Source organism: Apteryx mantelli, chromosome 17, assembly GCF_036417845.1.
Source record: "Apteryx mantelli isolate bAptMan1 chromosome 17, bAptMan1.hap1, whole genome shotgun sequence".
Lineage (NCBI taxonomy): Eukaryota > Metazoa > Chordata > Aves > Apterygiformes > Apterygidae > Apteryx > Apteryx mantelli.
The window spans coordinates 16,950,204-16,962,548 of NC_089994.1; the positions used below are offsets into that span (position 1 = coordinate 16,950,204).

General features: G+C 42.6%; 1 protein-coding gene across 1 annotated transcript; it reads right to left on the reverse strand.

The window, feature by feature from the left end:
* Window positions 1-260: 260 nt before the first annotated feature.
* DIABLO (diablo IAP-binding mitochondrial protein) lies at window positions 261-4,992 on the reverse strand. The gene is made up of 6 exons (XM_067307114.1): window positions 4,926-4,992; window positions 3,930-4,050; window positions 3,407-3,538; window positions 2,287-2,397; window positions 2,035-2,131; window positions 261-1,004 (listed from the first exon to the last, which is right to left on the reverse strand). Exons 1-6 carry the CDS (start codon window positions 4,970-4,972, stop codon window positions 790-792), a joined length of 723 nt encoding a protein of 240 aa, XP_067163215.1. The 5' UTR covers window positions 4,973-4,992; the 3' UTR covers window positions 261-789.
* Window positions 4,993-12,345: the final 7,353 nt, after the last annotated feature.

Below are 12,345 nucleotides of genomic sequence, written 5' to 3' on the forward strand. Positions count from 1 at the left end.
GAAACTTGGGCTGGAAAGAATTCAAATATGTAAAACTCATTTTTGCTTACTGCTTAGTATAGAAGTCTGCAGCAGTTGCCATAACTACTTTGTTTATAACCACAGTATCTTTAAAACCAAATCTCCTTTCCTTCCTGGGGAAAGCAGCTATACTTGAAGCAGTGACTTTTGGGTGCAGGAGATTACTGTATTAAACTGCAAAACCTCAATAAGAACAACTCGGGTAATTCCATAGAATGTTTTCAGATCTACAGCAAATGTTTCCTCTGATTGCAATTAAGTTTAATTAGATGTAGCTGTCAGAGTCAGCACCATTACAAACTTTTCAGAGTACAAATAGAAAACAGCACTTAATCCCTTATCCAAAGGGGCACACTCACAATGAGATGCATTTGCACAGTTTATTAAAGGTATCTACTAACAGACATCATTTACTTCACAAGTTAAAAATAATGACTTTTAAATACACTTCTTTGGCTGATATCTCATTAGTCTCCAAGTTAGAGAGATCCCACAAACATATCAAACCATTTGTAGGATCCTCCCAGCAGAGAGACACTTATTAACAAGCTATCCTTGATAGCCATTTTCACATTTGCATAGTTAAACACTTAACTGAATTGATAAGTATAAACATGATAGGTTACAAACAAGAACAGGGCCTTTCAGATACTTGGAATTGAGTTGATTTAAAAAATGGAATCACAGGCTTATTTGAGCACTTTCCCCACTATCCAACACCGACGTTTGAGACCATTCAATTACTCTAAGGTGACCCTTAAGTTCTTCTCAGTCTTCCCGAAGATAAGGGTCCTCACCCGCCTCTGTACTTCCTAAAATACCCTGTGGCAATGAAGATTCCTCTCCTTGAGCTTTTATGAGCTCTTCTGTTTGAGCTTCAGCTAACTTGGTTTCTGCTTTCTGGGACAGCTGCCGCACTTCTTGCACCTGTGATTTCACTAGCTGAATGTGGCTGCGGGCTGTCACTGAGGCTTGATCTGCACCTGAAAAGTAATCATTTAAATACTTTGGGTTAGAGGAGCACTCAGCAAACCTTCAATTAAGAAAGTAATTGTCTATAATTAGCACCTGCTTTGCTTAGTGTTTCAATAACTCTTGGGCTATCTGAATGCTAAATGTGTTTACTGTTCATTTACCTTATACAACAATATGCCTACTCTGAGATTTTTTGGGCCCCTAAAATTCTTCTCACCAAAGTGGATTTCAGCCAGTGCCTGATCAGAACGATCAGCAAGCACTAGTGGGTTTGAGAGCTAAGCCCAGCCCAGCCATCGTATCATATCAACTTTCTGTCCTTGACCTGTCCTGGACTGGAACCTCCTGACAACTAGAATGTCTGTAGCATTGCTGAACTCGGAAACCCTTGTCCTCCTGTACTCCTACAGACTGTCTTTTTCAGCAGTTTCCTCAGGAAGCCGCACTTGCACAGTTACACTGCCCTTGCGTATTCATCTGTTTCCTCCCTTTCTTCTCCCCCTGCTACAATAACTTTCCTATTTGCCACAAGTCAGCCCATAACTCAGTCTCAGAGCTATCAGTTTTGTGAAAGTTTGTATAGGGGGAGGAAAGACCAAAATTAGTATTTCCCTGAAAGGCAAATCTTCTCACTTTTTAGTAAGAAAGAATCCAGCTGGTGAGACCTGCTGGATCCAGGCATCATTAGTTCTACTCCCAGAACTGTGATTGAACAGTGCATTTAAAAATGACTAACTTCCTTCAATCATTTTTTGGCATAGGTAGTCTTAATCAAAACAGCATTTGCTGTTTCCAGGTCCATCTCTCGGAACACTAGTACTAGACCTGAAGCCAATAAAAGAATACAAGTTCCTGGCACTTCTGAAAACCAGGCACTAGTTCTACATTGGTATGTTAACTGAGCTTACATTCTGTGCCTCTCTCAACTCCATTCTCTCATACAATAATTACTGCCTAAATGCCGGTGAAAGACTTTGTCAGTATTTTTGCTTGCGACTTAGTAAGTGAATTACATTAATGCTTTTAACTGTGACTTACCTGATTGATATGCAGCTTCTGCAGCCATCTCTGAAAGACGTAATGCAGTCATCCAGCTGGATTCCAGCCTTAGATATTCTTGCTGTTTTGTTGTCATCTATGAGTAAAAACAAAGTATTATTTAACTTGATACAGCAGTATCTGAATGTTCTTCTACACAATACCTTTGTGGAAAGGTAAGCAAATGATAAGAGAGATTTCTGAGCAGAGTAAACCAGGCAAATTGATGACTGGAGGGATTTGTTTCTTTACCTCAACTCTGGCTCCTATTACCACCTGCCAAACTGCATCCACCTCTTCTGAATTCATTTTCCCAAGAAGATTTGCGTATTGCTTGTAGAGAGACACCAGTGTATAAACTGCCTGCAAAGAAATCATTTGACACAATTACGTGGCAATCTATAAATCACTGATGACGTCTCAGTGTTATCCAGCGTTAACTAGGCATAGAAAATAAGAACGAACCTGTCTGTATTTAATCCCTATTATTTGAAGTAGGTAACAAGATCTTTAAATAGTTCCAAAGGTGCTTTGCTCTTAAGTTTACTGTTAATTTGAAATGTGTTGAAAGGAGGAAGATGTGCACTGTGACTCAAACTGCAGAAATTTGATGCTCCAAGGGTGTGCATCATTCTTGGCTTTTTAGAATCCAGAGCACTGCCGCTCTGAAAGCCAAGTCTGCTACCACTTGTGCTACTCCTTGCAGTACAACGTGCAATCAAACATACTTGTACTGGGCAGCAGAAAGCAGAAATATGTAAACGTGCAATAGATCACAGCAACTTTGGGAGTACTGACAGAATTTGCCGTCTTCCTATAGCAGTGCTGTAGGTAACATCTCTTTATATACTTGCCGTACTAATAAGTAAACTGGAATGCATATACGCCACTCACATTGAAACAGCAAAATATGGTTTTAATTTTGTAAACGTCAAACTTAAATATGGCTCACTCCATTTTTCTGATGAAACTCAAGTATTTCATGGCCTAGAAATGGGTCCAGAAGGCAAAGAATATACCTAAGACTACAGGGTGGGGTATCCTAGTTACTCAGTATTAGGTATCTGACAACTGCTCAGGGTTTCTTTAGCACCAGTTCTGAGATATAGATCTTCCAGGCTGAAGTCCAAGCTCAAAGCAACAGTCTAAGAAATCTAAAAATAACTTCTGTATTTGATGCAGTAAGAGAATGGTAAGCCCGACCCCACTGTTCCCTAGGGACCTGACATCTTCAAACCTTGATGCCTCTGTTACTAAAGTTCAAAAAAACCAAAGTGCATTTTAACTGTGATTTAATAGGTGCAGTTAGTGCGTAATAATTTAGTATTTTGAGTATTAACTTGCTAGCAGAATGTGTAAATTCTCAGCTTACCTTTGTATACTCTGTCAAAGCTTCAATCAGTGCATATGTTGTTTGAGAGAGGAGAGTAGATGTACTATCAGTTACTAAGGAAACTGCTCTTTTAATCAAGGCATCATTACTGAGAGAAATTGAGTTCTGCTTCTGAAAGACAACAAATTTGCATGATCTTTACACTGGTTTTCATATATATGGTAATAGAAACAAGCAACAATAGAAAAATCATCATTGTTAATTATAAAGTTGGATAACCTGATGATGAGTAGAGTCAGGAAACAGAACAAAATCTTCCCTTTCTCTGAAAGAAAAGGCATCTTTTTCTGCAAGATGTTATTGAAGGTGAGCATTAACCTTCTCATTTTTCTTCCTGAACAACTATGTGGCTTAAACATCTGTGTTCCTGAGAAAGAATATAACTGTCCTGCTCTATGCATAAGGCTAAGTATTAGCTTGTAAAATGCTGAGCAAGTGGTTTTGAATATTAAACTGTTTCTAATGAGCAGGTGCTGTATGTTGCTCACTCCTCACACATTACCTCTATGACTGGGACTGCGCACAAGGTAACTCCCAGCCCCACTCCCACAATTTGGTGCCATCGTCCATTCAAGCCTGAGAGGCAGCGTCTCCTAACGTTAGCCAACACAGGGAAGCTTTGTCTGGAAATGCAAGAAAAAGTTAAGTGCAAAACATAACCAGTGTGTGGTGGAAAATAGGTATTGAAGAGAAACAGAACACCCAGAGACTGTCCTAGGTGTCCTAGTCTCTACCAGGTTTCTGTAATACAGCTGCATTATAGTGAATAAGCAAGTTTGTTTTGAAACCTGTTATATTACCTAAATATAATTGCAAGAAAAAAGACAAGCGCAGTAACTTGCGCATTATTAATCCTCTGAAAGAAAAAATTTATCTTGACTTGTCTGGTACCAGCATATTGTTAATATTCATTAATATTGGAAAACAGGGTAAAAAAGCATGCTTAGAAATGGTATACGCAAGTAAGCAATATGAGTGATGATTGTTGGCTGTGATCCAGCAACACTTAGGGCCTTCTGCTTTCAGTGAGTTTTATTTACATCCAATGTTGTGCAAGCGTCTGCGGGGTCAGGGCCTATCACTGAAGCACTAAAGCAAACAAACAGAATTTAGTCATGACAACATTCTTGCTATGGGTTAATATTCTGAAAATAACGGGTCGGTTTTCCTTCTTTTGTGCTGTGTGTTGAGCTACAGAACATCAATGGATAGCGGCGTGTGGGTATCACGGCTCCCGATTCCAGCTACAGTATTGCATCTGGAAGCAGCTACGTTGCGTTACGGTCATTTCTGACGCTGCTGCGGGGCCCCCGCGGTTCCAGGCGCGATTATATTGAGCAAACGAAGCGGAGCAGCCCTGCCAGCCGCGCCTGGCCGCTGCCGCCGGCTCCGGCAAGGTAAAGCGCCGCACAGCGCGCTCGCGGCCGGCGGGCCCCGCGGAAGCGCGCCCGGCCCGCCGCGGCCCGGGCACCCGGAGCGGCGGGGCCGCCGGCGGTACCTGAGGAGGGAGCAGCAGCCGCGGAGCCACCGGCCGCCCGCCGCCATCTTGGGACTGGGCGGCGCGCCGGAAGTGACGCGCTGGCCTCCCGGCGGGTGGGGCGGTGGGGGCGTTCCCGCCGTGGCGCATGCGCACGCGCTGGGCACGTGGAGCGGGCGGGAAGTGGCGCGCGCCCGGCCGTTGGGCTAACGGTCGCTGCGCTAACGGTCGCTGCCTCCCGCCGCCGGCGCTGTGGGGAGCCCGGCGCGAAGGGGAAAAGCGGCTGCCCTCCCACCACCCACCCCTCCCGGTACCGGCCCTCGCGCAAGGGTTGGGTCGGGTTTCTCCCGCGGCGTCCCCACTCCCACCGGTGGCTGCTCTGCTGTTCAGGTAACCGCACTTTTCTTGGGCCTGAAGTTGCCAGGCCTAAGAGAGAAACAGAAACGCTCGTTATGAGTTCTCAGTTCAGGGCCTTGCTCTTTGCTCTCCGGTTTGGCCAGTTCCTCCTGTGTAGCCCTACTCATAGACATCTGACTGAGACCAGCCATGTTCGCAGATGGGCCAGGCCATCGATGGGAGTGTTGACTGAGATCACACAGATGGACTTTGACAGGTTCTGCTTGTACCCTCCATCTGGTTTACTTCATCCTTATTTTTCAAGGTGACGCTGCTTTGGTTTTGGCTAGTTCCTTATTAGCAATAATCCTTAGCTTCTACAACTAACATTTCGTGTATGGTTCCATGTGAAGGGCCCTGCTGGAATCCAGATCAATTAAGTCTATTCTGTTTCCAGATACTAGGAGGTCAGACCTGTTCTCAGTGAGACCCATTTTACCCAGCACAGTTTGGTTTTAGCAAGACAATGCTGCATCTCAGTCACATCTTTCAGCTGTCTCCATGTTTTAAGCATTTGTTGAAAGCATTGCATACTCAAGAGAACCAAATAATAGGCCAATAGATAATGTGTTGTTGGAGACATTTACCCCCTCCCTGTGAAAGTGTACCTCATGAAGCTGTAAGGAGAGGGAACATCTGTGCTGATTTGAAAAGTCTGTTTCTGGGACAAAGTGGGAAAAAAAAGTAAATTCTGTATTTCTGCCTTCACACCCTTAATGAGTGAGAGTTAGGCAAGGCAGGACTTGTTTACTTCAGATGTTGGTCACGCTCAAATAGTGTCGCATGCCTCCCATTCTTCCCCTGTGCTTGGCAGGCTGCCATTCTCTGGGGGCATCTGTGTGGGGGTGGGAATCCCTGGATGAAACTGCTGGGAAGCTTTTAAAATTTTCAGAGAACAGGAGCAAATGTCAAGGAAACAGAAAAAGAATCTGCAAGAGCCACAAAGATCGGTAAGGTACATGCATATAGATATATATATTTTTAAGCTTTCTTCTTTTTTACATAAGAAAATAAGATTGTGATTAGGCAGTAATAAAAGAAAACACTTGCAGAGTTGGTGCAGGAGAAAGGGACTGCCATTCTGTTTGCTGAGCAGATGCCCAGGGCAAGCTGCGCAGTGGGATCTGTTGCGTCTGGGCCAGTCTGTGGTTGCAGGAGCAGAAAAGGAGCTGTCATTTAAGCACCAAGAAGTAAGTCGTCCAGCCAGCGAGGAGCAGCGCCCCGACCAGCACCGTGTAGCTGAACAGCACGAAGGCCAGGAGCTCCTTCAGCACCTTGAGGAAGTGGACGGCAAAGGAGTCCGGCATGGTTCTTGCAGCAGTGCGAGGCAGGTAGGGTGTCTGGGGCTGCTGGCACCCTGCTCTGTCCGGGTCTGCAAGAAAGAAGAGCAAAGGGGCAGCATGAGTCTTTCTGGGCAGGAGACTGCAGAGCTGTGAGTGTGAATCTACTGTAAGAAGTGGCTGTGTTCAGGAGGGCTAATGGTCACCCTGCTTTCTCAGAGCTTCAGCGTCAGGTTGGGATCGTGTGTGCTTGTTCACAGAGTCCTCTCCAGGGTTACCAGGCTGTGCAGTGTTGAGAAGGAGTTCAGGATCTGGTCACAGACTCCAAGGCAGGACTGATAACTAAGCAAATTAAAATATAGACACACATGCAGTGGACACTGATGTATAGGTAAGGACCAGTGGCCCAGAGTCCAGCTGGCTAATGGTGTCTTTTCCCCTGTGTCAGTTGCTGCGCATCCAGGAAGCTTCACATTTAGAGCATTTGCTGATGGTACATTACCAACAGAATGTTCTAATCAAAGTGGTCAATTCCTCCAAGGAAGCCACCATTAATATTTAATGATATAATAGCATCTAATGGAGATACTGGCACAAACTGAGTCCTTTGTTTAAGACTGAAGAAAATGGAACTTAAATACAAGTTTGCACAGCCAAAGATTTCTAACTCGCATTAAAAATAACCTTTAGATGGGGGACAAAAGGTAAGATATTTTAGAATTCATTTCTAGTTGTATTTTAAAGTCATACTTATGCATCACTTTAAAAGTTGCTCATTAGTTAGTTAAATGCAAAATCTGAACACTTTTTCAAAAGTTATTGGCTTCTTGGACTTAAAGCTGTGAAGACATATCTAAAAAATTCTACTGTGTCCCCAATTTACATGTTATTTTTAATTTTGTTCAGAAATATGCCTGCACTCTTAGTCAAGCTCATAAAGGGATTTAAAACCAGATTCAGGATAAGGCTAACCTAAAAGGATTATTTCTCATTTAAACAGTCTAAAGCCGGTCAAAGTAATCTGAATTCACATTCTGCCACTTAGAATATTTTTAAAGAGCTGTTATCATAAAGAGTTCACCTTTTGATTAAAAATAATTTGGTCTTTTTAAATAGTTTCAGTCATTTCCCCCAAGCTCAGGCACATGTATATGTTATAGAAGCTATTACGTTGTAAAAACAGCTATAGCTTCCCGGTTGTTCAAAGTATTGAAGTTTTCTATTTATAGTCTTTACATATTTTTTCATTACCTAAAGACGTTGACAAAGAAATAAACTGCTTACCCAGGTAGATGATGGAATCTACTTGTAAAGTTCCTATTTCTAGCCGGTTTTGTTCTTCAGCTGTCCCTTGAATTTCTGGCTTCCAAAAGGTTTGTGCTGTAGTTTGATCCCCTTCTGATCTGCTAATCCGGGAGCCAGGAGTAATGAGGTCGTATTTACAGCCCACATGAGGACTAATGCACTAGGTGTGGTCAGGACCAGTTGTTATATGACATAGCGCCTTTGCTCTCTGTGCGGCGCAGCAGTACAGAATGCTCCAAACAGCTCCCCTTCCCCAGAGCGCTTTTGTCAACAGTATTTTGTGATTGGAAGCAGTATGGCTTTCCTCGTGTTATCGGGTCAAAACCGGCATTTGTTTAAGTGTCTTTATTTTGCTCTAACAAAGCTCTGTGTCATCTTTCTTATGCCTTTTATTCCACAGTTCTGTTAACTGAGAGGCTGTTGAGTGTATTCCTCCATTCTCTGAGAAATTGTGCCTTAGTGGGCCACTTGAGGAGGAGGATACTTGCATACAGCTGTGGATCTCCCAAGATCAGCAGCAGGTTACAGAATGGAGCTATGTGGATTGAGTCAGGCTCTGTTATCAGAGGAGAGTGAGCACTGAGAACAGTCTTTCCGCTACACTCTCACTAGTTCCCTGCTGCATCTTTGCCCTTGCACGCTCAAAAACTAATCTCTGCCTTTTAGAGAGACAGCAAAAGATACAACTTCTTTGCAGCAAGAAGGTGGGGGCAGGGGAGACAAGATACCTGTTTATTTTTAGTAAACTGCTTTCTGATAATGTTATATGAAAAGTGAAAGTGTTTTGAGGTGGAGGTTGGTTAGTTTTTTTGTTTTGGGGTTTTTTTTTGCTTGTAAACCAGGCAAATGCAGACAGCAGAGAGAGGCAAGATTATATGTACTGCAAATCAAATCTCTTACCTACAAAGATAATATGATCTAGAAAATGGCCCCTTAATTTAATTAGGCTCTCTTGTTATCAAATTATTACCCGCATGGTCAGCAAGGCCTTAGACAGATGCAGAGCATAATCAAGCTGCTCAGGAAGCCTGTTAAGTAGTAATTGCTCCTCCAGAGAATCGATCATAGTCAAGATGGCCTTTATTTTATTGTTTTTGTTGTATAGTTCCAGGAAGAGACTTTGTCTAGTTTGTGTATCTGTTTGATTCTTGATTGTTTGTGGTGCAGGCTACAGCCTGTGCAAAACCAATGCAGCAGTGTTGCTGGAAAGTTAAAGTTTACCAAGTGTTCAGCATAAACTATTTGTAAAACAAGTTTAGACCCTAGTATTACTAACACATTTGCTGGGCCAAGTGAAAAAGGTAGGCAAGCTGTTGAATTGGTGTTTTGCTTTGTTTCTTTTATTCATCTGTTTTGTAGCTTTTATACATCATAAGCTTGGGTCACAAACTAGCCTAATCAGTGCTATTTGTTTCTTTGTGATTAGTTTAATTTTCAAGGTTCCGGGGAAAAAAAAAAAATCTGGAAATTATGATAGGGCAAAGACAAGACCCTCAAGGACAAACCAAGGACATTCTGTGTAATGATATACTGAAAGAACTGCACTGAATACCTTTTTTTTTATTATTAATATTTTGCACAGTATCATCTAATTTTTGATCCAAAACTGCTTCAACTTTCTCTTTAAACACTGCTAACTTATGTACTTTCACAGTGGAACTGTATGAATAAAGCTTAGCGGGGCAAGCGTTGGCTTCTTGCATAATTCATAGGGTTTGCTGGTTGAAGTTGCAGTGTGTTAATTTTAATTCAGGTTAAGTTAACGGATAAAAATGACATCATGGCTTGTTATTTTTATAAGGGAAGTCTGCAAGTTGCTTGCCTGCCTTAAGTAAAAATCCTCAAATGTTTAAAAATATATTTCTTTTAAACAGTCAAGAAATCCTGTAAAGATTTTTCTAATACAGTACATAAAATGGCAGAATGGACTGTAGTTAGTGTTATGGTCTGTGTGTGTGGAGAGGGAGAGAGGGAGAGAGAGATCTTTTAAAAGTGATCACATAAGTAAGTTTTTGTTTTATTACAATAAGCAAACTGGAGTTCGATGGACAGAAAGGGTTTCTGAGAAGAGGCAGATCCAGCAGAACTCAATCTTCCCTTTTTTTTTTTTTTGAAAAAAATAAAAAGGCCAGATCTCACAGTTAGTTATAACTAACTGTGACAACTTGGAAAAAAATGATGATTTGGGACATATGCCGCATGCAGGGTAACTAAGAGCAGAAATGTGTGCAAAGACAATGTTTTAATGTGTTGGGGGGTTTTTTTTAGGTTTTTTTTTTTTTTAGTTTTTAGTTTCAACTATTTACAAATGAAAGGCAATGCGAAGCAGAATCCCAAGTGGTTGCTTTCAAAGAGTGTGAGTACATATAGTGAGAGGGGACAGAGCAGAGGGCCTGAAGCCAGCAGCCTAGGCTCTGCCAGTGGTCAGCTGCACAGGCTTATGCAACAGTCCCTGGTTTTGTCGTCCCAGCTTCTAGCAATTAGCAAGACTGAGCCTTCTGGAGCTAGAAACTGCCTCATGCTCACTGGCTTAACATCAAGGGCTGCTGCCATCATGCCCATGGAAAATTCCATTTTACAATTTTGGGCTCTGCAACAGCTTATTTAAAAAAAAAAAAAAAAAAAAAAAAAAAAGGTGTCTTTAAAGCCCGATGCTTGCTGTTTCAATGAGATTGCTGGTTTTGGCCTGAGTCCCACCTGGGGAAGGCCCATGTGACTTTAAACGGGCTATCAACACACTGATGTAATTCATACTCTGGAGCTGCTTTACAGTCATGTGGGTGTACCAAGGACCCTGGAGAAGCAGGCCAGTTCATACAGACCCCCTTCAGCAGGCCGTTGAAGTAAAGAGCCAGTAAAAGGCTCCAACGTTTCCCTTGTTATTTGAGTGCAGTTAGTTTTATCTGCAGTTAGTGAGTGCTGCTGCCCTGCATGTGGACAGTTTAAACTGATACCGCATGTGGTAAAGGAAACCAAACGAACTTCTTGCCAAATAGCATGCAGGACTGTGGACTTGAATGTGCCCTGGAGGCAACTAACCATAACACACAGCTTGCTACAGCTACAGCGCAGGCTAAGCGAGGAGCATTACTCTGGATGCCTGATTGATAGCCACGGAGTTTCTGAAGGGGAACTGAGGACATGCAGCAGTAGCAGGAGCAGAAAGGTAGGGAGCCTCCTAGAACAACTGGCTCCAAAAGGAGCCTGTCAGCTCATCCTGTTTCATTTTTAAGTTATGCATGATGGAACTGTGAATTAATTGTCATGTAATTGGCCTTTTGTCCTCAGAGTGTATCTGAATCTATGCAGTAAAAATGTTACTGTTTCCCCTTTTCAGCAGCTATCTTTCCATTGCACAATCCGTTGCCAAGAACATGAGAAAACTTAGTTGCTGTGGTCTGGCCTCTTTGGCTGCTTATTTGCATGAACATGCTGGAACTTGGAGAAGCAGAAGTTCCTCATCTTTCATGAGAAAGCCGAGAGCAGAGGACACCACCCCCTATACAGAACCCTTGGTGATTAAGTGCTGAATCCATAGTACAGTCTTCATCTAGGGCTTTTCCTCCCTTCACCCAGCTAAGACGGCAACTTCAGTTTCTCCATTTCTGATTATATAAAGTCACTCTTCTTAAGTCCACAATCAGTGAGTTGGCAAACTGAAAGGGTTACTCCACACGACCTGCTCATGTTGCAAATGCTGTAGCCAAGCTTCAGAAATACCAGGCCATGACCTTTCTAGCAACAAAATAACGGTACAAACCTTGGAAGTGCTAGAAAAAAACTAATAGGAAAAAAGTTACGGTTTTAAGTTTTCTTTAAAGTGATGTGCTGATGTTGGAGGAAAGAAAGCACCTTCTGCCATGTCTTTGTTCTTTGCCATTACTTTTATCACTAATTCCAGTTCAAGTCATGTGCATTGCTACAAGCTCTCAAGAAAAGCATCACTAAGTCATAAAAAGAACATCACAAAAATTACTGGGTCAGGTAAGGTAACTGGGAATGCACATACAGTAGCAGGAATAAGCCTAGAACCAAGAGTGCTCGTAGGTCTAAACAGTGCAATAGTTCTGGACAGAGCCTAAGCATGGCCCAGAAAGGAGACCTTTGTAGCTACCAGTAAATACAGAATGCGGAGGGAGCCCAGAGGAAAGGAAATGAGCACGTTTTAGGGCCCCCCCCATGACAGCTGTTCAAAGCACAGCTGAGTATGGATCTCTGACAGCAACAGATCTCAGTGCATTTACAAAATTACCAGATGAGAGAGACTATGAATATTGGTATGCAATCAGGAGAAGACATCCTGTCTCCTGAGCTTCTTAGGAAGGTGACCAAAAAAGTAATCACATCACCAGATTAAAACTAAACTGAAAGGAAGAAAAAAAAGATGCAAACTGGCAAGTGGAAGGACCAGGCCCCCTCCCCTAGCACTTGGTTGCTGATTCAGACCACAGGCAGTGACA